Source organism: Pavona decussata, unplaced genomic scaffold (genome assembly GCF_977016875.1).
Source record: "Pavona decussata unplaced genomic scaffold, jaPavDecu1.1 SCAFFOLD_184, whole genome shotgun sequence".
Taxonomy (NCBI): Eukaryota; Metazoa; Cnidaria; class Anthozoa; order Scleractinia; family Agariciidae; genus Pavona; species Pavona decussata.
The window spans coordinates 1,112,869-1,138,714 of record NW_028145593.1 but is presented as its reverse complement, the minus strand read 5'-3'; the positions used below and the strand labels follow the sequence as shown (position 1 = coordinate 1,138,714).

At 37.4% G+C, this 25,846-nt stretch overlaps 1 protein-coding gene across 13 annotated transcripts in view; it reads left to right on the top strand.

Annotated features, from left to right (window-relative positions):
- The window catches only part of LOC146462834 (uncharacterized), a 60,761-nt gene that overhangs the window by 4,416 nt on the left and 30,499 nt on the right, over positions 1-25,846 (top strand). For 7 of the 13 annotated variants that reach the window (XM_085085108.1, XM_085085099.1, XM_085085098.1 and 4 more), the window contains exons 1-7: positions 10,265-10,541; positions 21,716-21,841; positions 22,896-23,021; positions 23,344-23,469; positions 23,843-23,968; positions 24,518-24,643; positions 24,915-25,040. In XM_085085108.1, the coding sequence (XP_084941234.1) occupies positions 10,364-10,541; positions 21,716-21,841; positions 22,896-23,021; positions 23,344-23,469; positions 23,843-23,968; positions 24,518-24,643; positions 24,915-25,040 (934 nt within the window). In that variant the 5' untranslated portion in view covers positions 10,265-10,363. Of the gene's footprint in view, positions 1-10,264; positions 10,542-21,715; positions 21,842-22,895; positions 23,022-23,343; positions 23,470-23,842; positions 23,969-24,517; positions 24,644-24,914; positions 25,041-25,846 lie in introns of those variants that run through there. The other 6 variants (XM_085085109.1, XM_085085106.1, XM_085085097.1 and 3 more) reach the window with 5 other exon arrangements.

Sequence of the window (25,846 nt, the reverse complement as noted above, 5' to 3'; positions counted from 1 at the left end):
TTTTGTTTTGCATTTCTTTAGCACCGACTTCGGTATTGCAGAAAGCGACAAAACAAAAAGTTGATGCCTGAAACAAAGGGTTTTTTTTGAAACACTTAATGCTAGTACTGTAAATTGCTAACGAACTGGTTGTCAGAGAGATTGTAATACACGTTTACATGACAAGGTAGTAATATCTGATAATATTCAAACCGAGGCAACGAATTAAACGTTGTTAAAAGCAACAGGAATGGTCTCAGTTACAACTGTAGTTATTTATTTCTTAGAAACACAACTTTACACAATGCTTGTCGTACTAATAATAGCACATAGTTCTGCAAGAGAAGGATTAAAGTTTCCATTGTGTTAACCACCAAACAAATAACTACAGTTGCAACTAAGATCATTCCTGTTGCTCAGATTTAACGACGTTTTATTTGTTGCCCCGGTTTGAATATTATCAGATACTACCTTGTTGTGTAAACATGAATTGGAATCTTTCTGACCTCTCAATGACCTATCTCCAAATTCCTTATCCCTTGCAACGGTCGCAGAACTACAGATAAACCAAACAGCGAAAGGGGACTGTGAACAGTCTTAATGCATATCGTCGACGTTTGGTTTATCTGGACTATCTGAAGTTCTGCGACCATTGCATGGGATAACGAGATTGCAGGTAGGTCATTGAGAAGTCAGAGAGATTGACAAGGTATTAACTGCGTTCAGATAATATTCAAACTGGAGAAACAAATTAAACGTTGTAAAAAGCAACGGGAATGATCTTAATTACAACTGTTGTTATTTATTCCTTGGAAACACAACTTAACACAATGCTTTACATTTAAGATAGACTTGAAACCCCTTGTTACGAGCATCAACTTTTTTTTTTGTCGCTTTCTGTAATACCGAAATTGGCGCTGAACTAGAAAAGAACTTTGAGCAGCTTCTATATTCGACTTTCTTGACTAAAATGTGACGCGGATCGTTTCCGGTGATGTCCCTGACAAACGAGGCTCCACTGCATTTCATTTCCTCAGTATGCGAAGATATAGCAATGATGCACTGCTGCTGCAAATCGCGAGAAATGGGCGTTTGGGTTAAAAACAAAAAGAGACATATAAAAAGACATAACATGAAAAAAATTAAAAGAAAGAAAGAAACAATATTTTTAAAATAGAGACCATGACCCCGGCCCCGACCCCGAGTCCGCGTTTTACTGACACCCCGCAACGTCTTTTGAAAGGGTTCATTTTGTCACGCGATCAAACGACTTGTCCTTTTCAAGCTGCCACTCAGTCCCCAAGGCAATTATAAGGTATAATAAGGGGTTCTTGACGAAACATAAAAGAAAAATCGTTGTCAACTCGTTACTGGCCAATCCTTCTGTAAGGTGTTCAATAACAATTCAAAATTAAAGATACGCAATTGTTATTTAAGAACGGTTTGCTGGAAGGACCGACTAAGCGTATACAAAATAGAAAAAACCGATTTCCCCAAACTTTGCCAGAATAAAGGGCTTAGTGAACTACTTCTAAAAATATAAGTTTCATTTTGTTTAGAGCTTTATTTATTTTGGGGGAATTTTTTTAAGATTTTACCCATGGAGGCGGGCTAAAGTAGGCACTTTTGTAGAAGCTCCCTTTTATACAAGGAGCCTTTTCTAGAAAAGATTAACCCAACAGAAGGAACAATTTTATTTTCTTAGATGACTAGCGGCGTTAAAGTTAAATAAAACGTAAACATGAATTTTTGACCAATTTTTTAAGTTGCGCCTTTTTACCGGTGATTATAACAACCTAATTGTGGCTAAATTCAAGGACAAAAAAAGCATTTTGGTACATCGCTTTGCCCCACGAAACTACACTCCAGGAAAACATAATCATTTCAACTAAATATTGATCGAATAAAAAATTGGGGTAAATTAAACAGCGAGTTCTCAGAGCGTTTTCAAAACATGTCACTTCGGCAATTAAGAGCGACCTTTGACCTTTTATATCGAGGGGAAATATAAACGAGAGCTCCTAAACCTTGACTTTCCTTCGCCGGACGACGCTTATTTTTACTCTGCTGGCACATTTTGAGTAAAGGAAAACTACACATTTGAATTTGAAGTTATGTACTAGCTATGAAAGATAATTTGAAAAGTAAAATTAGCAATTCAATTCGACTTCGGTGAGGGTAAAAGGCGGAAAGAGTTTGCGGAATGGAATGTGGAAAGACGTGCGGAATGGCATAATTATGCAAAATAAGAATTGCGGAATGACATAATTATGCGAGATACGATTTATGCATAATGACTCACAGAAATACATTAAACTGAAAAAGCGCGCCTTTTTTTGGGCGCCAATTTGCAAATTAAGCCTTTTTTAACCATTCAACCGAGGAATGCATCACAAAAACCCAAACGATGGTATCTTCGAATTCAAACTTTTTTCCTTCGATTCTCATCGCATAGCCGTTGATGCAACATAGCAGCTCGTGGACTTTTATCGTTCGCGAGTGAACACAAGATTTGTAATACATTTGCATTAAAGAGGTTTGTTTATTTACGTAAACTGGTTTCCATTTCCACACGAGTCGTCCGCCATTACGGGAGATGTATACAACTCAATCGAAGGCTGGTTAAACTTGACATGTTTCAAGCTTTCACAGCGCCTCGCAGGAAAAAAGACGTGAGTAAAAAACCGCCTCTGTTTATTTTTGAAACGATTTATGTCACTTGTCGAGGATTTATCTGGTTATGACGAATGTGTTGTGAAAATACAAAACTGAATGCAAGGCTGGCACCACGGCAAAGGGCAGATTTATTAGTGGCTAATATTTCGACTAATAATGTGTTGTGGTTCGGTCATGCTCATTTCCGTTGTTTTACGTTTTATATTAATCAATTTATCATACACAGCCAAACACACACACACGCAGATAAATAAATAAATAAATAAATAAATAAATAAATAAATAAATAAATAAATAAATAAATAAATAAATAAAAAAAACGAAAATAAAAATTTAACCGCAATCTATACCGCAGAACTCTTTCCCCGTATTTTGACGTGTAGATTTCGGTTTTTTATTTTCGAAGGAAGGATCTTGATGTAACAAATAAAATTTTCAACTCCAATATTTTATCAGAAACAATATCTAAGCAATTCGGGAAATATTTCCGCACAGCCCCATACATTATTTATCCATGCACAACTGTCACACTAACACGACGAGCGTGAGAACAGAGGGTGTGCCAAATGTATAGATAATTATGCATGGGGCTGTGCAGATATCTTGACGCAACTCGTACTAAAAATACTGTAAGAGACTAATGTCACTTGAAGCCTCGGTAATTAATACCATACCGTAATTCTTATCTACTTTCTTTTCTTTTTCCTTTTTTTTTTATTTTAAAAAATCGATATAAGCTTGTATTGTACTGGTTATCCCATACCATGAAATCCCGGTTTTAAGTCCCCCTCCCCTGCTAATAAATCGCCTCGATTTTTGGGCCATCTATTTGTAAACGAAAATTTTATTCCGTGATAAACCCCTACCACTCTTCCACCTATAGTCCCATCTTTGATCTTTATATAAACACGTAACACCCCTTCCCCCCTTGCCCCTAAAAAAGCCGTTGACATTTCCTTTTTACGTATCCCCACCCGTAACGGGAATTTTACGGTATTATGGTCTGTGCCTCATTACAAGAGCCTGTGAAGTTTTCCTAGACTCAACCTATTGTTGACTTTTTTGGTTTTCCTTGTTTTATCTGATTGGTGAGTATCACAGGTCTCGCAGAGGTAAACCCATAAATGATTGGATTGCTCAGTAGCTCAACAACAGTAACTCAAGTAGCTCTACAAACATGTAATCTAATCACACTTACACCCCAGGGGAGGGGGGGGGGGGGGGGGACTCTTACATAAAACTGAAGGGACAAGCCGTCAAAAATGTTGAACAGAATGTTCTAAATTGTACCAGACTCTCTTGGCATAGGTGTGGCCCAATGTAGTTTCCTTAAGGGTTACCAAAACAAAATATTGAAATAATCAAGCAGTTTCCTCATTGCACAGAACAGAAAAGCTTTCCTTTGAGGTTTTGAAAGGAGAGATTCAGATTTCCACCGCAATGGTACAAAACTACATTTTCAACCCCTGTCAGGGACAAGCATTTTTACATCGCCCTAAAATTAACCTCCCATTTCTCCTTGGGGTGTAGAGCAATAATAACTAACTGTTCACATGGAGTTAACGTTTGGCAACAACAACAAGCAAGAGAGGATCAAAAGTATGAATTCTCCATACATGTTCCGATACATACCCAGCTGTTCACTATTTATGACTTTTTTTTAGGTCAACCATACAACCAGAGTTTTTTTGTTTTTTGTTTACGTACACATAATTTTTTTAAAAATTAATTTTTATGATTCTTGATGACTGACCTAAAAGTAAACCAAGGGGAATCGTCATCATTCCAATAAGTCATGTAAGACCATTAGAGGATTAAGCCCACACATATACTTGATCCTCTCTTATGACAACCAAAACTATATCCACCATAACTTTAGCTGGTAATTCTAGTTGTCATAGCAGTTTCCATGTCCACATATATAACGCTTGTAATATGAAAACTCTACAAATAGTATCTTCATTTAACATAAAGTTTGAAGATACTTAAGCATAATATAAACAAGGCTGTTTTCACGCAAAAGAATGAGTTGTTCATGACATAATTAGGGACCGATCGTTTATTACGTCCTAGGGGGTTAAACGAGCTCTTTTTGGGGGATGTGGGGGGGGGGGGGGTAATTTTGTACCTTGTACGAAAAGTGAGGGGGGTAAAATCGACTAGATACTTCTCCATATCGCTACTATTCTTCAGAGCGACAAAGCTCTTGCACGTAATAGGTTGAGTAATGACATAGACAGGCAAACCGTGTATTTCATCAAGCAGTTTATCTCTGAAGGCTTGTTTCTCTGGGCAAAGAAATTGAACAAAAGACGAATAGAGATGGTAGGCTTCTTCAAAATCTATATAATTATCCACATCCTTGATCCACATCCATACATCAAATGCTCCTGTACTGCTCTCAAACCCCGAGCTGCTTTGACCGTCTGTGTACCTTCTTTTGAGGACCGTGAAGAATAGACTCCAGCAATAACAAAACATCATTCTAAGGTACGTTCCCTTACTTGAATTTCGCCTAACTTCTGATTGTTTCTCTTGCCAGTTCAGATTCAGAGAGCTAGCGACTTCCGCATGTAACCAAGCGTTGTCACCAGGGGCCCGTTTCTCGAAAGACCCGGTAACTTACCGGGCCCGATAAGTAATTTTGGTGACAAATGTTTCTTAACAGAAGTCAATTTTTGTCAGCTTTGAAAACTAAATTTTAAAATCATGTTATTCTATGAAAACATTGGCCAAGTACCATGTCTGTAATTGTTCTGTAATCGGCGAAAAACGGGCCCAGTAAGTTACCGGGCTTTCGAGAAACAGGCCCCAGGAATTTCTCAACAATTCAACCGCCAGGCCAACCTTAGGGGGGGGGGGGGGGGGGGTTAAAATTTTCAAACTGTCATTGCAGTGGGGGGTAAAACTTTTGCTTGAAAGATTTTTTGGGGGGTAAAGTTTTCATACACTCGATTTTTTAGAAAACCACCGCCCGCAATACAATACAAGAAAGTAGGCTTCAAGTGACATTAGTCTCTTACAGTATTTTTAGTACGAGTTGCGTCAAGATATCTGCACAGCCCCATGCATAATTATCTATACATTTGGCACACCCTCTGTTCTCACGCTCGTCGTGTTAGTGTGACAGTTGTGCATGGATAAATAATGTATGGGGCTGTGCGGAAATATTTCCCGAATTGCTTAGATATTGTTTCTGATAAAATATTGGAGTTGAAAATTTTATTTGTTACATCAAGATCCTTCCTTCGAAAATAATAAACCGAAATCTACACGTCAAAATACGGGGAAAGAGTTCTGCGGTATAGATTGCGGTTAAATTTTTATTTTCGTTTTTATTTATTTATTTATTTATTTATTTATTTATTTATTTATTTATTTGCGTGTGTGTGTGTTTGGCTGTGTATGATAAATTGATTAATATAAAACGTAAAACAACGGAAATGAGCATGACCGAACCACAACACATTATTAGTCGAAATATTAGCCACTAATAAATCTGCCCTTTGCCGTGGTGCCAGCCTTGCATTCAGTTTTGTATTTTCACAACACATTCGTCATAACCAGATAAATCCTCGACAAGTGACATAAATCGTTTCAAAAATAAACAGAGGCGGTTTTTTACTCACGTCTTTTTTCCTGCGAGGCGCTGTGAAAGCTTGAAACATGTCAAGTTTAACCAGCCTTCGATTGAGTTGTATACATCTCCCGTAATGGCGGACGACTCGTGTGGAAATGGAAACCAGTTTACGTAAATAAACAAACCTCTTTAATGCAAATGTATTACAAATCTTGTGTTCACTCGCGAACGATAAAAGTATGTTGCATCAACGGCTATGCGATGAGAATCGAAGGAAAAAAGTTTGAATTCGAAGATACCATCGTTTGGGTTTTTGTGATGCATTCCTCGGTTGAATGGTTAAAAAAGGCTTAATTTGCAAATTGGCGCCCAAAAAAAGGCGCGCTTTTTCAGTTTAATGTATTTCTGTGAGTCATTATGCATAAATCGCATCTCGCATAATTATGTCATTCCGCAATTCTTATTTTGCATAATTATGCCATTCCGCACGTCTTTCCACATTCCATTCCGCAAACTCTTTCCGTCTTTTACCCTCACCGATTCGACTTTGCGTAGGCCGTTCCGATTTGTTTACTACGAAATTGCGATTTTAAAGCCTGTTTACAATACAAATACGGCATCCACTACAAGGTAAACCTCATTCTACTGAATGATTAATAAATCCTTCTTACCTTAGAGATCTTTTCCTGCCTAAAAAACACGCTCTGTGTTCATTGCAAAAGTGTATTGACCGAGATCGCGGAACGCCTCAAGCCAAAGAACAAGTTAACGAAACCACAGGAATGCCAGGAGTACATTTCGTACTGAGATGTGTACTTACATATTTCGGTATTACTATGACACGTCAATTCAAAACACCTTTTTTTCTTTTCGGACACTAAGATGTAATATCTTAATTACTTAAAGATTACATAAATTGAAAAGAGCGCCGTGTCCCGAAAGCTAACTTCTTTTGTTCGTTGCACGTTGTTCTTGCTGAGTGTACAGTGGAGTTTATCGTGGGTGGCTACGACCACCGGAGTCAGTGGTGCTTATATATGGCTGTGTGTGAATATGGGTAGATTGTAGGGGGAACATGTGGTTCAAGTGTGAACAATTTAGCCAATGTGAAAAGCTTAATCCTTGCCAAGTGTACCAAATCCACGCAAGGGCATCTGCGTTATTGCAACACTCGAGACGCTATGTAAGACTGAAGCAAAGTTGTTTTCGGCACGGGCAGGTATGTTTAGTAGTTTGTACTGTGTATATGAATGCCCAACATAAATTAATTTAAAAATATTTACTCTCAAAACAAAGAGAGTATTTTGTCTTTTCTTTTCCTTCTTTTTTAACGTTGAAAGTTACAATTAACCTCTAACTCAGCTAACGTGGTTAAATTTGTATATGATTTGCGTTTTTTATATCAAGAATCGTCACGGATCAATAGGTTTTCGTTTATCTTTAAAGCTTGAACATCTTCTAAGGAGTAATTTTTAAACCAAAACCCTTCTGTAGCGAACTTAACAGAGGTCAAAGGCCGCAAACGTTAGTAAACATTGCGATGTTTTCGATACGTTTAGGAAACGCTTAAAATAATTTAATTTAATTAAAACTTGTTTAAAGTCACGAAACAACTAAGCTACGGCAAACGTAAAGGCAAAAAGCTTTCTTGTTGCTTTAGAAATATACAAAGCGAAAAGTTTCCCTGAACATCAATACTTAAGTCCGTGAAGAAGGATTTTTTGCCTAAAACCACAAAAGATGTACGGACGAGCATGATAGCCTTGTTTGTTTCACAAGAAGAGAACGTGACTTATTAGATTTGCGGGCCTTCAAGGAACCGAATGTATGTGACAAGAGAAATTGAATTTATTAATTCATTCAGGTCGGGGGCGGAGGGGTGGGGGGGAAACAACAAATGTGGGCGGTGGTGAATAAAACATTAATGCATTCTATTTTCTATATGTTAACATTTTTAAGGTAAAAAGCAAGGTAACGTACCTGTAGTAATTGACTGTTTTACCTTCAGAGGCATTTTTGAGAAAAGCGAAAGTCACCTTGAGCTCACTGTTTGACCGAGACATCGGGACACATTTGGTATCAGATGGCGTTCAAATAAGAGGATCTGCGCCGCTCCCATTGGATGGGCATGGCATGGGACGTCAGTGTCAGGGGAGAAGGGAAAATCATCTATACATGCTAACGGCTTTTTTGGGGCATCTACAGACGGATTCCACCCAAGGCGCAAGGCAGAGTCCCTTTCCGTGTTAAGAGATCTTGTAAAGGGGTGTGGTAGTTGTAGCACCTCATATTACTACTCACCCGAGACAGTCGCCGTATCCCTATCTATAGTTTTGGTTGAAGTTTATTGTTTTATTATAATTATTACTTGTTTGTGATGCAAGGAAATTATTTCTATTTCTGTATCTTTTTTCACTTAAGACTTCGTTGGATTGACAGCAAGTGGTAAGATCACAAGAAAGAAAAAATGGGTACAGCCACAATGTGGAATTAGCCTATATCATTCCCATTTTTATCGCAGTTTCCTAAATGTCAAGGAGATCTGACAAGTCGCAACGTTTGTCATATAAAGGTAGTTCATTATTAATGGACAGTACAGTGCAAAACGAATCACCGTTAAGTAAATGAAAAGCCGGTATTGAACAATTTTATACAGTGGGATTCCTGTGGCTTTATTTGGTTAATCGTTTAATGATCGGGCGGCTTAATAATTTTGCAATGAATGCAGGCTATGTCTTTTTTTAGTCAAGAAAATATCTCTAAGGTAAGAAGGATTTATTAATCATTCAGTAGAATGAGGTTTACCTTGTAGTGGATGCCGTATTTGTGTTGTAAACAGACTTTAAAATCGCAATTTCGTGGTAGATAAATCGGAACAGCCTACGCAAAGTCGAATTGAATTGCTAATTTTACTTTTCAAATTACCTGTTATAGCTAGTACATAACTTCAAATTCAAATGTGTAGTTTTCCTTTACTCAAAATGTGCCAGCAGAGTAAAAATAAGCGTCTTTCGGCGAAGGAAAGTCAAGGTTTATGAGCTCTCGTTTATATTTCCCCTCGATATAAAAGGTCAAAGGTCGCTCTTAATTGCCGAAGTGACATGTTTTGAAAACGCTCTGAGAACTCGCTGTTTAATTTACCCCAATTTTTTATTCGATCAATGTTTAGTTGAAATGATTATGTTTTCCCGGAGTGTAGTTTCGTGGGGCAAAGCGATGTACCAAAATGCGTTTTTTGTCCTTGAATTTAGCCAAAATTAGGTTGTTATAATCACCGGTAAAAAGGCGCAACTTAAAAAATTGGTCAAAAATTCATGTTTACGTTTTATTTAACTTTAACGCCGCTAGTCATCTAAGAAAATAAAATTGTTCCTTCTGTTGGGTTAATCTTTTCTAGAAAAGGCTCCTTGTATAAAAGGGAGCTTCTACAAAAGTGCCTACTTCGGCGTGATTTTAGCCCGCCTCCATGGGTAAAATCTTAAAAAAATTCCCCCAAAATAAATAAAGCTCTAAACAAAACGAAACTTATATTTTTAGAAGTAGTTCAGTAAGCCCTTTATTCTGGCAAAGTTTGGGGAAATCGGTTTTTTCTATTTTGTATACGCTTAGTCGGTCCTTACAGCAAACCGTTCTTAAGGATCACAGTTGCTAGGGCAATCAACAAACAATTAAACTTATTTAAATTTCTACTCCAAATGATTGATTTTATTTCTTGCTTGATCATTCAACTTTGTGATCTATTTCACTAACTTTAGTTGGGACTAATGCAGCTTAGAATGTTATGGAAAATCCATACCTTCTCTGAAAAGGCCTTTTTCTAAATGGACGTACAAAAATGTGCAACCCTCCTTTACTAAAAAGGAGCCGCAAAATAGTGAAATTTGAAATGCAGGGGGCATCTTTCCAAATGAGTAGCCGTAGGGCTGCTGTTAGCCTCCTTTGTTAAATAGGGCGGAATGATAAAAGGCTGTGAGTAAGTTCTGCTGCTCAAAAACAGCAAAAATAGCATCATTAGGGCTCCAACCAGCACGCTATTCTGTGCTTCTGTGAGCCGTTCACCGTTCAAGTTTACACATTTTCAGTGGCCAGAGTGTTCGCATACACTATAGGATTGACGATCTCGTTATAATGGCGTTAACTAGCGGTGACCGTAGAACAGTGGTATTTGTGGCTGTTGCTTCTATTATTACCTGTCTGTTAGCTATTGCCGCTTTAGTTTTGGCAGCAATAATGTTATCTATGGTGAGGTCTGCTGATGTTTCGAGGACGGCTCCGAAAACAGATCGACAAGGTGCTTTGGTGCAAGGTAAACAAAACTAATAAGCAGACGAGTTAGTTATTATGTCAAGTTTGCAAGAAAAATAATGGAAATCGGCTGATAAGAATTTATTATATTCAAACCGTTTTTAGGTGCCTTTGACTGATCTGATAAACTGGTTTGGCAAACGGCCAGAATGACTGAATTCATCTCGAATAAGCTTGTTAAGAACTAAATTAAAACACTCAGTACTATGTTCCAACACAAAAGTTAAGTTATATACCCTTTGGTTCAATTGTTACAGATTGACTTTAACTTAATGTCTTAGTTTTTAAATTTCTGGAAGAAATTAAAGCGAACTGATCGCGAAAGAGCGCGACCGCTTTACTAAAGAGATAGACCTATCTCCATGACGAGATCCACTGCTGGGCAGCTTGCTTCCAACGTTGTGAAGAAATATTATAACTGCAAATTATTATGTAGGATGCAGCTACTCTACATCCCTACAGTAATTGATTGTTGACCTTTGCGGCGTTTTCGTTTCTAGAATTCCTAGATTGTTCCTAGGACTTGCACTGGCAGCAACTTTTTCGACGGCACCTTCGTTTCTCTCTGAATTCATCAAACTCTTTCAGCCATCTTTTTGCCTATATTCAACTGCAACCAAGATCGCTTGAATCCCACCTGCTACTTCTTCACCGTATGTCTTCTATGTCACTGGAAACAGGTTCGACTTTTTCTATCGTTTTCTGCAAAGAATTAACTGTGTTAACGATATGGGCAGTTTACTTCCATCGTTTTGACAAAATTGTTTCGATTATGTCGTTTGCGACATATTTTGCAATCAAGCTATACATTACGACTAACATTAGGCACGGATCTCCGAACGCCAAGATTTAATAACATAATATGTGGTACACGTAGCATAAGATATATTGGTCCTAATTATGGCGGTGACTGGCAGTGACTTTAACCACGTAAGAAATTAGAAATAAAGTTGAAAAGTTGCTAATGTAAGCTATTGCTTTGAAACCACGACAGTGCATATCTTAAAGACTTTACGAGTGCTTTGTCTCAGTGTGAGTTAAATTCACGTCAGAAAATAGCATAACGTCACGAGTTTAATAATCAAACACATCTTTGTTTGTTTTCCATATTAGTTGGAGATTTACTGTTAGCTGAAGCAAAGATCGATAGGTTCGGGGTTCTCAGTGACTGTGTGAAAAAAGTTTTATTGGTTCGAAACACGCATTAGCAGCTCTTGCAATCTTCTAATTTCATTCTAAAGTGAAGGAAGTTTAAATATGAACAGCACAAAAATCTTCTGCAAATGACGATATAACTTTATCAACCCTTCGAAAACAAAGTAGTTGTATTAAACGTTTGGTGTAATGTTCCAAATGGTATTCCACTAACACTAGGATATTTTTGATTCGCTTTATTGCGAAAACATAACAGCTAAAAATTGGCCACATTTTGAGACTTTCGTCACTGAAGCAACATCGGCTTTAGTCAACAAAACTGAAGACTTCGATTAAGAACCAATACAAGAAATCAGGGTCAAGGTATTGTACAGAAAAGAAAGAAGTGGATTCCGTTTGCAATTTGACAAAACATTGACATGTGCACTAAAATGGAACATGACCAATCATCCTACAAAACAAGTGGACGATAACGGCACTAACTTGCTTGAAATCTTACTCAAACCCGGTCTTTTGTTGCTCAAGTGTAGCTTTCTATGACAGAATTGACGTAATTATAATCAGCGCAAGAAAACGTTTTCAATCGATTGTTCATCTTGATACAAGGCTCATTCTTCACGCAAATAACCGATAGCGATCGAACATCTGGCTGATGTTATTTAACAAATCGACGGCAGTTTTCTATGGTCTATACTCTTGTAGACCATAAAATGAAGACCAAAAAAAAAAAAAAAAACACTTGAACGGGGTATACTATAGGGTTGTTTTAGGACAATACAAATACTGTCTTTGGCCTGAAAAAAATTGTAGATTAAAATATTCGTTTCCATCTATAAATGATCCGTAAGCCTACTTTCTACGGTCAAAGACTTAAACCCTGAAGTAAAGCTCTCAATATCAACTTTCAATTTCAGCCCGAATAAAGTTACCCCTTTTACTAAAAAAAAAAGAAATGAATAAAATAATAATAATAATAATAATAATAATAATAATAATAATAATAATTCTTTTGCACTCTGCTTTAGGAAATAATGAGAAAAATGGCAGTCTAAGGTTCACAGTTGCCTACGCATGTGCTAAGGCATTCAACAAATATTAACCTTAAATTACTAACCCAAATGAGTTCATTTGTTCTCTTTTGTTCAGTTAACCTTGTGATGTATTTCCACTAAATTATCCTGAGACTAGTGACACTTGTAGTCTTATGCAAAATCCATATCTTTTCTGAAAAGCCTTTTTCAAAATGATCTTCAAATAACAACAAACGCCGTTTTAAGTTTGAAAAACTTTTTTCAGATGACCTTCATCCATCTACAGTTTCGAATGCAAATGTATAGAAACGCTAGTCGGTGTATAATACAAAAACAGCGTGCATGGAATAATTATAACCGAAAAACAGCAACCTGGTTTCGCATCTTTAACACTAGCGGCGAGACCTGGATCCGAGTTTACATGTGCCCAGTTACGAAATTTGGCTGAGCGAGACTATTAGTACTGATTTTTTGATAAACAAACATGGCGGCGATAAATGTGAAAGCGCGTCTTTGCGAATTCGCAAGCAATTTGGCTATTCGACGTCCAAACATCACAGGAAGGTTTCGGTCGCTTTTTTCACCTGAAGTTTGGTTATTAAGAGGGATCACAGATGCAAATTTGCAGCGAAAACGAAAATACTACAACTAACGACTAGCTGACTTCGGAGAGGATCAGTATCTAGATCTGACACATAGTTCACAATTTCTATGCTGAAGGTTTGAAGAATATGTTTAAACCAACCTCCTTGGTTCATTCATGTAATGTACAAGGCTCCTCAAATAATGTTTCTGTTCCCAGGCTCCTTACTGAAGCTGCTAAGAGGGCGGTTAGCTATAAGGGGCTGTCATGTGGAATGGCCTTGGCAACAAACTTAAACCGGATGAGACAAAACTCTTAAAAACTCTTTCAAGTACGCTCTGACTTTGCCTGGAACTGGGGTGGACCGGGGGAGTTGCGTTAGTACTTATCTAGCTATAGCTTAGGTTAATTTTTGTGCAATTAACTGTAGAATTGTTTCCGTTTTAGTTTTTGATATCTGTGTCTTTTTAGCATCATAGTTTTTGTAATTTGTCATGTAAACGATACGCTGAAAGAGCATTATTATAAAGTGACACCGTTAATAAAGCTACTACTACTTCTTTAAGAAACGTAAAAAAAATCGCTGTTAACTCTTTATAGGCCAATTCTTCTGTAAGGTGTTCAATAAGAAGTCAAAAGCAGAGATGCACAATCGTTCAGAAACTGAAGGAAATATGTCATTTCAGATCGCAAGGTTATTAGTTTTAAAAGCAATCTTATCCATTCGGCCGAAACAAAAGTCTGTCACACACGATTAGTCTCCGTCGGTGAGAGAGTTTTGGAAGAACAATTCATCCGCCACTGTTTAGCGTTGGAAAAACTTAGTCCCTAACTCAATCAGAAGTAACCCAATCGTTGGAAAAATGCAAAGAACTCTATTAACAATAAATTACTTTAACTCAGCGCGGCTAGGCAATCCTTTTGCACTCTTTGGGTTAGGAAATTAAGACAAAAACCGTAATTTAAGGATCACACTTGCTAGGGCGAATAACCAATAAAACAATAAAAATAAAACAAACAATAAAACTTAATCAAATTAATACTCCAAATGATTGATTTTATTTCTTGCTTGATCAGTTAACTTTGTGATGTATTTCACTTGTACTTAATTTGAGAGTGGGACAACTTATAATCTTACGAAAAATCCATACCTTCTCTGAAAAAGCCTTTGCAATACTTAGAAGTAAAAAGCTGATATTCAATCGTCCAGACTCAGGTTTCATAAATCATCTCAGAGTGCTAGAAAGTATTCTTAACTATTTGACCAAAATAAAGGTATGTTGCACCTGATTTCTTACCGCAATTATGTTTTGGAAGGAACTAGAAGCAAATTAGTCTGCAATTACCCGCAACGTTGGGTGTTAGTAAAACGCGGGGTCCAACTTTTTTATAATTATGTTTTCTTTCTTTCTTTCTTTGATGTTTTTTTCTTTTTTATGTTTTTGTTTTGCATTTCTGTAGCGCCGACTTCGGTATTGCAGAAAGTGACAAAACAAAAAGTTGATGCCTGAGACAAAACGTTTTTTTTAACACTTAATGCCGGTACTGTAAATTGCTAACGAACTGGTAGAGAGACCCCGACCCCGGCCCCGACCTCGAGTCCGCGTTTTACTGACACCCCGCAACGTCTTCTTGGATGGTTCATTTTATCACGCGATCGAACGACTTGTCCTTTTCAAGCTGCCACTCAGTTCCCAAGGCAATTATAAGGTATGATAAGGGGTTCTTTACGAAACATAAAAGAAAAATCGTTGTTAACTCATTACTGGCCAATCCTTCTGTAAGGTGTTTAATGACAATTCAAAATGAAAGAATTACAATTGTTATTTAAGGATCACAGTTGCTAGGGCAATCAATAAACAATTGAACTTATTTAAATTTCTACTCCAAATGATTGTTTTATTTCTTGCTTGATCAGTCAACTTTGTGATGTATTTCACTCACTTAAGTTGGGAGTAGGGCAATTTAAAATCCAATCTTCTCTGAAAAAGCGTTTTCCAAAATGGATGTAAAAAAAAAAAAAAAAGGCAACCCTTCTTTACTATAACAAGGAGCTAAAAAATAGTGAAATTTGCAATGCGGGTGGTCTCTTTCCAAAAGGAAAATGAGTAGCCTTAGGGCTGCGGTTAGCCTCCTTTGTTAAAGAGGGTGGAATGACAAAAGACTGCAAGTTCTGCTGCTCATAAGGAGACAAATTAAGTAAGTAAGTTCTGCTGCTCAGAAAAATAGCATTATTAGGGCTCCAACCAGCACGCCATTCTGTGCTTCTGTGAACCGTTCACCTTTCAAGTTTACACATTTTCAGTGGCCAGAGTTTTCGCAAACACTGTAGGATTAACGATCTCGTTATGATGGCGTTAACTAGCGGTGACCGTCGAACGATGGTATTTGTGGCTATTGCTTCTGTTGTTACCTGTCTGTTAGCTATTGCCGCTTTAGTTTTGGCTGCAATAATGGTATCTATGGTCAGGTCTGCTGACGTTTCGCGGACTGCTCCGAAAACAGATCGACAAGGTAAGCAGAAATAGTAAGCAGACGAGTTAGTTATTGTCAAGTTTACAAGAAAAGTAATGGAAATCTGCTGCTTACAATTTATTATTCAAACGTTTTTAGGTGTCTTTGACTGATCTGATAAAAGTTTGGCAAACGGACAGAATGACTAAAATCATCTCGAACAAGCTTGTTAAAACTAAATGAAAACACTCAGTACTATGCTCCAACACAAAAGTTAAGTTATTTATCCTTTGGTTAAATTGTTACAGATTGACTTTAACTTAATGTATTAGGTTTTAAATTTCTGGTAGAAATTAGAACGAACTGATCGCGAAAGAGCGCGACCGCTTTACTAAAGAGATAAACCTGTCTTCATGACGAGATCCACTGCTGGGCAGCTTTCTTCCATCGTTGTGATGAAATATTATACCGGCAAATTATTCTGTAGGATAATGAATTTTCGTTTCTAGAATTCCTAGACTGTTTCTATGACTTGCACTGGCAACAGCTTTTTAAACAGCACCTTCGTTTCTCTCTTAGTTCATCAAACTCTTTCAGCCATACTTTTTCCCTATATTAAACTGCAACCAAGATCGCTTGAAACACAACTGCTACTCCTTCACCGTGTGTCTTCTATGTCACTGAAAACAGATGCGATTTTTTCTGGAGTTTTCTGCAAAGAATTGAAACGAACTGTGTTGACAATATGGGCAGTTTACTTCCAGCCTTTTGCCAATTTTTTAATTATGTCGTTTGCGGCATATATACGTTACAACTAACGTTACATAATTATTTCCGAACCCCAAGGTTTAATAACACAATATGTTGTAGACTAAGTATAAGATATATTGGTTCTTATATATGGCAAACACTGACAGTGACTTAGGACGTACGAAATTAGAAAAAAATACCAAAATGTCTTATGCAAACTATTGCTTTGAAACCACGACAATGCATATCTTAAAGGTTTTACTCGTGCTTTGTCTCTGAGTAAAGTCCACGTCAGAAGTTATTTCAACTTTTAATGTGTAAATAGCGTAACGAGCTTAAAAAAAATCATACACCCTTTTTTCCATATTAGTTGGAAATTTACTGTTATCTGAAGCAAAGGTCGATAAGTTCGCGTTTTTTTCTCAGTGACTATGTGAGAAATGTTACCTTATTTTATCGCTTCGAAACACGCATTTAGCAGCTCTTGCAATCTCCCTTATTGTAATTTCGTTTTAAAGTGAAGGAATTTTAAATAAGAATAATCAAAAAATCTTCTGCGAATGGCGTTATAACTTTTTCAACCCTTTGAAAACAAAGTAGTTGAATTAAACATTTGGTGTAATGCTCAAAAGGTTATTTCGCTAACACTAGCATATTTTTAATTCGCTCATTATAAGCTTTCTAACTGGATTTGCAAAAGCATACCCACTAAAAATTGACCACATTTTGAGACTCTCTTGACCGAAGGAACATTTTAGTAAAAAATAAAACAAAAACAAAAACAAAAGACTTCGATTAGGAACCAATACAAGAAATTAGGGTTAAGGTATTGTACAGAAAAGAAAGAAGTGGATTTGGTTTGCAATTAGAAGGGGTATCGAATGGTCTTTGCGAGCATTTGCGAGCATGCCAGCAGTGTGTTTATTTTTGCGAGCACGAGCACTTGTCAAATTGTTTTTAAAAGGATGCGAGCAGTTGCAAAATTTTTGCGAGCACGAGCAAGCGAGCACCCGTGTAATTTTTGCGAGCAATTCGAGCAAAGGCCAAATTTTGCGAGCACTTTAAAATTGAATGGGACCATTCGATACCCCTATTAGACATGACACTGACATCTGCATTAAAATAGCGGTGTGCGACAAATGCAGACTGCAGACTTACAGACTTGCAGACTTGCAGACCTGCAGACTTGCAGACTTGCAGACTTGCAGACCTGCAGACTTGCAGACTTGCAGACCTGTAGACTTGCAGACTTGATGGACTCAACATACTGGCCTTTCCCAATTCATTTTAAAAATAATATTGTGTAACCTCCGCCATTCCACATCATGCGCTGTCCGCTTAGTACGCTTTAAGGCTACTTTGGCTACTTTCACGGTTGTCCTTCAGGACAACCGTGAAGACTTGCCGACCTGCATACTTCCGGATTTTCGCGATTTTGGAATTTAACGAGAATTATATGCTAGTGTTGTTGATTCCATGGAGTGTTGCTGATTCACTAGCTCGCGCGGCATTTAGTACGATCGAGTGATATAATCCCCTGTGGAGGCATGTGCTGTTTACGAAATTTTAAGAGCTAAAATCTCGCGCAGGAATTTTTAAATTCAAACTAACTTTGGCATGGCGACCGCTTGAGCAACACGTCTACATAATTTTTTTGTTATTCTAACTTTGAATTCGGATATCTCGATAACCAAGCAAAATATCGGAAAAGTCTTATTAACGTCTTTTGAATAACGCTGTGCAGCTATTTCGTTCTTACCAGGCGTTCGATACCCGATAACTTCAATGTAACAGGCCTCGTTCGTCGGAGAGTTTACCCGATCCCGATATTTTAGAAAATAAAAAAAAAAGCACTAAAATAGTATTTTTGTCAGAACCTAGCCCTTATTATGCTGTTTGCTATATAGTTTGACAACGTTTTCTCAAAACTGACGCACGTACGAATTTTATTCCTGAAGGACAATCGTGAAAGTAGCCAAGCATCAAAGCGTACCAAGCGGACAGCGCATGATATGGAATGACGGAGGTTTATTTTTAAAATGAATTGGGAAACGCCAGTATGTTGAGTCTGCAAGTCGGCAGGTCTGCAAGTCTGCACGAGTCTGCAGGTCTGCAAGTCTGCAGGTCTGCAGGTCTGCAAGTCTGCAAGTCTGCAGTCTGAATTTGTCGCACACCGCTAAAATGGGACATAACCAATATACAAAACAAGTGGTCGATAATGGCGCTAACATGCTTAAAATCTCACTCAAAACCCGGTCTGACAGAATTGCCGTAATGAGAGCAAGAAAACGTTTTAAATCGATTGTTCATCTTGACACAAGACTCACTCTTCCGGCGAATCACTGATGGCGATCGAAAATCTGCTTATGTGATAACACTCTAGATCGGAAATCCGGCAGCAAGATGACATTTCTTGAGCATCCGATCGCTAGCCTAACATCGCTTTTTAAACTCACAATTTTTGGAAAGGAACTACTAGTCAACTCTTGCTCTCGGCTTGCTCGTCATTTTACTTCAAGTTTCGGATGTCGTTGAGAAAAATACTTGGGGCCTCTTTCCAACCGGAAAAAAATGCCCTTAGGGCTGCTATTATAGACTCCTTTGTTAAAAAAGGCGGAATGACAAAAGATTGTAAGTAAGTTCTGCTGCTCATAAGGAGAAAAATTAGCATTAGTTAGCGTTTCCAGCAAGAACGTCATTCGGTAATTGTGTGAACTGTTGACATTTCGAGTTTATACATTTTCTGGGGCTAGAGTTTCCCAATAAACTGTATGATTAACCATCTGGCGAAAATGGCGTTAACTAGTAGTGAGCGTCGAACGATTGTTTTTGTCGTCATTTCTATTGTTGTTACTTGTCTGTTAGCCATCGCCACTTTAGTTTTGGCTGCAATAATGGCATCTATGGCGAAGTCTGCTAATGTTTTGAGGACTGCTCCGAAAACAGATAGACAAGGAAAACTCTTAAAATCTGCTGCTAACAAAAGTTTCTAGGCATCTTTCACCGATCTGATGTGGAAACGGCGAGAATGACTAAAATCACTGATCTCGATAAAGCTTGTTAAGAACTAATTGAAAACACTACTCTGTTCCAACACAACCGTAAGGTTTTATATCCATTGGTTAAATTACTACACTTTTGCATTCTGACGTCTTCAGCCAGACTTCAACTGAATGTCTTAGGTTTTACATTTCTGGAAGAAATTAAAAGGAACTGATCACGAAAGAGATCGACCTGTGTTCATTACGAGATCCAGTTCTTGTTTCTTCTTCTTTGTAAGTCTTGTATGTGGCTGAAAACGGATGCGATTTTTTTTGGCGTTTTCGATCTGGAAGAAATTAAAACAACCTGTGTTGACGCGATACCCCGAAGGGAAAATTGCTTCTATCGTTTTGACGAAATTTACTCAATTTTGTCGTTTGTGATATTTTTTGGGATGAATCTAAACATTACGACTGACGTAATGCAGATTTCAGAACCTCAAGAGTTACTACTATAACATATGGTAAATATAGCATAAGAGATCTTGGTCCTTCATTTTGGAAACGAATGGCGGTGACTTAGGACGTCAAAAAATGTGAAAGTTATGATGTAAAGTAGGTATCTGTTTGAAACCATGACTTTCTACGTACCGTAAAGGTTTTATGCGTACTTTATCTCCGCGTTCCTCTGAACTTTTATAAAAATAAACTCTTGAGAATTTTTTTAAATTTTTAATGTTTACATAGCATATCAAGTTTAAATTTTGTTTTTGTTGGTACAGTTGGACAACTATTAGTAAGCGGCCACCTTGCGGACTTTGAAAACTGGCCGCTTAATAGAGGTTGGCCGTTTAATAGAGGTACAATATAACTTGGATAGAAATGGCAGTCAACGTAATTTTATTGCCTCTATATAGCAAAACGGTTGTCGAAAAGTGAACATATGTGAAGATGAATGTGAAAATTATTGAAACAGAACTTTAAGTGCCCTGTATTTGCGCACTTCAAGTCCATGCAAAGTGCTAGCTCTAATACAGAGAACATGTAGTCGATAACTACAGTGTTAGTTGAGTATGTACAGAAAAATATGCAAATCTATGTAACAAAACATCAAGTTTCCTAGGCTTTTTTGCATCAACAATCTGCAAAAAATTTTAGCTCAAAATATTTCACGCACGATTTATTTGAAACTATCCGTCACTGATGTTTGTCGTTGTGGACCTCGGAGTTGTAACGAGGAGATTAAGTCACTTGCCTTGCCGATACATAGGGCAAGGTCCTGGTGACCGTGAAACTAGGCAAAGTGTCGGAGTTGATCGGTGTCATTCTAGTGGAGATTAAATTGCAGTTCTTGTTTGTTATTAGTTATCACCTTTATATTATCTGTCACCATTTCGCTTGAAAAAATAATTTGCTGGCCCCTTAACAGAGGTAAAAAACAATAAATACTAAACTTGCAACAGCAAAAAGGTGGCCGCGGCCGCTTATTAGAGGTGGCCGTTGAATAGAGGTATCGAATACAGCGCTTTACTAACAAATAATTCGGGACTTTGGAAAGTGGCCGCTTAATGGAGGGTGGCTGCTTAATAGGTGGCCGCTTAACAGAGGTCCGACTGTATTCCATATTAATTAAAAAAAAAAAAACACTTTAATTGCACATTAGTGTAATCTGAAATACCGTTCGAGAAGTTCGGATTCATTTTCTTTTTTCAGTTTCTTTCATGCACAAAAACGAGTTATATCCCATTCATTTCACTCGCTTGGTCGTTAAACTGCACACTAATTTTATCGGGATTTAATCAAATTCATTCGTTAGTCTACATATTTTGTATTCACCTTCAAATGCCGTTACGAGACAAAAAAAATGAACGCAACGAATTAAATTGTTCTAGAAAGAAAACAGTCCGTGCGGGTTGTTGGCTGCTAAATCCTTCCATTTTCGAAACTAAGGTTCAAATTTCTGATTTCTTTCACTGCTCTCTTCATGGAAAAGTTAACAATTTTGGGATTGAACAAAGTGTTATTTTTAAACATACTCGTCTTAATCAATTTCACAGGACAAAAATTCCGAAATTTATTCCCAGATAATTTGAAGTTGTTTTCTTATTCGTTGATGATTGATCTTGTGCTTTTTTTTTTATAAAAATGATAACAAAACTGAGCAAATGGCGGAAGATGGGAAATGTTGATTTCTCGTTTTTTTATTTTTTTTTAAACATAGATATAGATGAATGCTTGAGCCCAGACGCAAACAACTGCCATCAGGACGCAAATTGTCATAACACCGATGGGTCATTCAACTGTACTTGCAAAAGGGGCTTCAGTGGAAATGGTACTGAATGCCAAGGTATGGATCGTCAAAGACCTAGCTCATAATGATCTGCTTTAGTTAATACTATTTAATTCACGCTTAATTGTATGCTCGTTCATTACAATTGAACCGATTTACTTGGCCTTGCTGGAAAAACAAACCGTGAATTTAGATGGTGCTGTTATTCGTTAACTAAACTAATGTTGAGCATGATGCATTATTCAGTAAGTGACACAGGCATACTCGGAAAATAAAATCCGAGTGCCCTTATCAGGAGTCGAACCTAAGATCTTGCGATTACTAGTTCGGATGCTCTACTACTGAGCTACAGGAGACTCGTGGGAGCTAAGGCCATTAAACTAGGTTCATGGGACAAACATCCTGCATACTGCTAGGATTGGAATGGCATGTGTGGCATACGCGCAAGTGGAATAAATGTGATGGAATATTTTAAAGTGCCCATGAAGCGAAAATTGTTTTTAGGTAGTTATAAAATTTACCCTTTCAAACACTCGATTTCAAAGTTTGAGATTGCTGGGGTAAAAATTTCCGATTTTGTGAGCGCTCAAAGTTGGGCTATTTTGGCCTCAAAAATGGTATTAGAATCGCGCGGCCAAAATGCCACGACACAATACCCGCTGACGTCATGTTGGTGCCAAGGATTACAATTCATCATGGCGGAAGAGAAGAAAGAATATCTCTTTATCGTTGCTGCTTGATGTGTCAGAGAAGCTGCTCATTTCAGAATCGCTAGTATAGACATGCTTTTCCCTTTCTACAATCCTCTTTGGCGGCAAGAACGGAGTGAGAGTAAACAAACTTTTGGCACCAGAGTGACGTCACTTGACCTAGTCCTCTGACCATTTTTGAGAGCAAAATAGCCCAACTTTGAAAGTTCGTAAAATCCGCAATTCTTACCTCAGCACTTTAAAACTTCAGAATCATATATTTCAAAGTGCGAATTTTATAACTACACAAAAACGATTTTCGCTTCCTAGGCACTTTAAGCCTGGTGAATAAATTTTATTTTCCGAGTATGCCTGTGCCACTTTCTGAATAAATTTACTATAGCCAACTGAATCCATTTCAGATGTAGATGAATGCAACGTCCCTGGTGCCAATAACTGCTCGTCTAATGCAGTCTGTGTGAATGAACCAGGGTCATTTCAATGTAATTGCGAACCCGGGTACGCTGGCAATGGCGTGAATTGTACTGGTGAGTTACGTATTCCATAACAACGATAATAACGTAGTAAGTGTGGTTCTCTATCTAATTCCTATTTGCCTCATTATGGTACATTCCCCAAGATACACACGGCCGTATCAAAAAGATGGGGTGTGCAAATCAGACAGACTCGAGTTTCCGTCGTTTAGTTTTATAAAGTGTTCCCATAAGTGAGCGAGAATAATGAAGAACCGATCAAGTTTTCTCTTGGAATTGGGTCGTCTCTAACATCACCGTTTTGATAAAATGATAACTATGCTGAGCAAACGGCGGACGACGAGAAATGTTGATTTATCGTTTTTTGTTACAATAGATATAGATGAATGCTTGAGCCCAGACGCAAGCAACTGTCAGGACGATGCAAATTGTCTTAATACTCATGGGTCCTTCAACTGCACTTGCAAAACTGGCTTCGCTGGAAATGGTACTGAATGCCAAGGTATATATCATCAATTACTTAATTCAAAATGCCCTGCTTTAATACTATTAAAATACTGCACTATTACAGTCAATCCACGTCACGCGTGACCAGTATTTCCAAGAATGAAGTGAGCATTCGAATTCTCCTTTGTAATGTCCGGCCTTTGAATGGAATTACATTTCTATGGAAATCTTCCCCCAAAAGACCCAAGTATACTTGGGAAATAATTGGTATTCCTGAAATACTTAATGCTGTAATGTAAAGAAAAATCCAAAACTTTATATCGTCAATAAACTTAAGGAACATTTCTAGGGGAACTCTTAAAATATGCAAAAATTGAACAAACGGCAGCTGGTGAGAAATGCTGATTTTTAGCTTTTTTTATATATAGATATAAATGAATGCTTGAGCCCAGACGCAAACAACTGCCACCGGGATGCAAATTGTCATAACACCGATGGATCGTTCAACTGCACTTGTAAAACTGGCTTCAGTGGAAATGGTACCGAATGCCAAGGTATTTATCTTCAAAGACCAAACTAAAAATACCCTGCTTCAATACTATTGACATATTGTACGATTAATTGTACGTTCGTTCATTTACAGATATTGAGCCGATTTAACGACCCTCGTCAATTTGTAAAAGCCTTAAAGGCGGAAAATCATTTGGTCACATTAAACATTTTAAGCGCGAAGGCACACTATGAATTGAACTAGGATTTCATCTACTTTTGACATTACTTTACTGCCACGTGTAAAAGGTTGAAATAAGATAAATTACGTGCTATGTAAACTAAAACAGCATGCTTAATTTATTGTACGTTCGTTCATTAATATCGAGCCGATTTACTGGGCGTCTTTAGAAAAATAATACTCTAAACAAAATGGTGCCGTTTTCTTAATAATGTGCGGACTAACATGATGTTGTTTGGTTTACGTGTACTCTGCATGTTGTGGAAATAGGGCACTTCTGTTTTTCTTCCTTTTTTGATCACGTTTGATTTTATTGTTTTGTAAAATTGAAAGTAGAAAATTAATTAACTATAGCCAACTGAATCAATTGCAGATGTAGATGAATGCAATGAACCGAGTTCCAATAACTGCTCGTCTAATGCAGACTGTGTGAATGAACCAGGATCATTTCAATGTAATTGCGAACCTGGGTACTCTGGCGATGGCGTGAATTGTACGGGTCAGTTTCATATTTGTAGCGGAAGAGAGACAAAAAAAAAACCTTAAAGAAAACAAAAGAAAAAAAAAAAAGGAAAAGAAATCAGAAATGAAACATGAAAAATAAATAAATAAATAAATAAAATCAACACCAATGACATGCTTCTTTACCATATAAGTTAATAAATAAGTTTGCCGATATCAGTTAATTCTCGATTGACCTTTTTCCAACTGTTTGGAGAGAGATGTTGACACGCTGCCTCAAACGTTCATATTTCTCTTTCGTAATCAAGATATAGATGAATGTTGGAGCCAGGACTCAAATAACTGCCATCAGGATGCAGACTGTCATAACATCAATGGATCGTTCAACTGCACATGTAAAGTGGGCTTTACTGGAAATGGAACTGCATGCCAAGGTAGACATCAGTAATTCTATCTAGACAGGTGTGCACACGGCGACTTTCAACCTGAAGAACTTTTTTAATATTTGACCAAACACCCTTAAACTTTAGCGCATTTTTCCCAATTTATCTGGCAAAAATTTGATGTGGTCAGTTGGTGTTTATAACTTTGATGTCACCATGTAAAACAACTTTCGACAAGGAATATTTTCAGAAAATATAAAATCCCTTATTAAATGAAGAAAAATTACAGTCACAGCTTTTATACTTGCGAAGTTATAGAGGGGAGGGGGCGGGGGCACAATTAGCTCTCCCTCCGGGCCCCAGAAAACAAAATTAAAATTCTTGATCTAGGTAGGGTTAATAGATGTAACATGAGATATCCTATTTTAATTCCATTGAATATTTTAGCTGTGCGTTGTTTTTTAATAACCCTTTTATATATTGACTAGTTAACGACAACATATTTAGCCTTGAGGATTCTAGAATAATGAAAATTTGCACTCCCAAAGAGTGAAAATTCGTGTTTGGGGTAAGTCTAAACCAAAATAGTCCCATAATCCCAGTAGCGGTGTTACAGATTAAATAGACTGAAGATATGTTTAGAAATTGAGTGACAGACACAATTTTTTGACGGGTCTAAAGAGATCTCCTGAGAGCCAAGAATTCTATACTTGTTCATAACTTTTGCCACTGAGAATCCCAGGGAGAGGAAAGAAAATTAAACTGAAACTTCAACATAAATGCCTGCGAAGTAGTGAGTATTTCATTAAAGAGAGATGCAATTACCGTTAAACGAATCATAGACACTTCTTTAAACA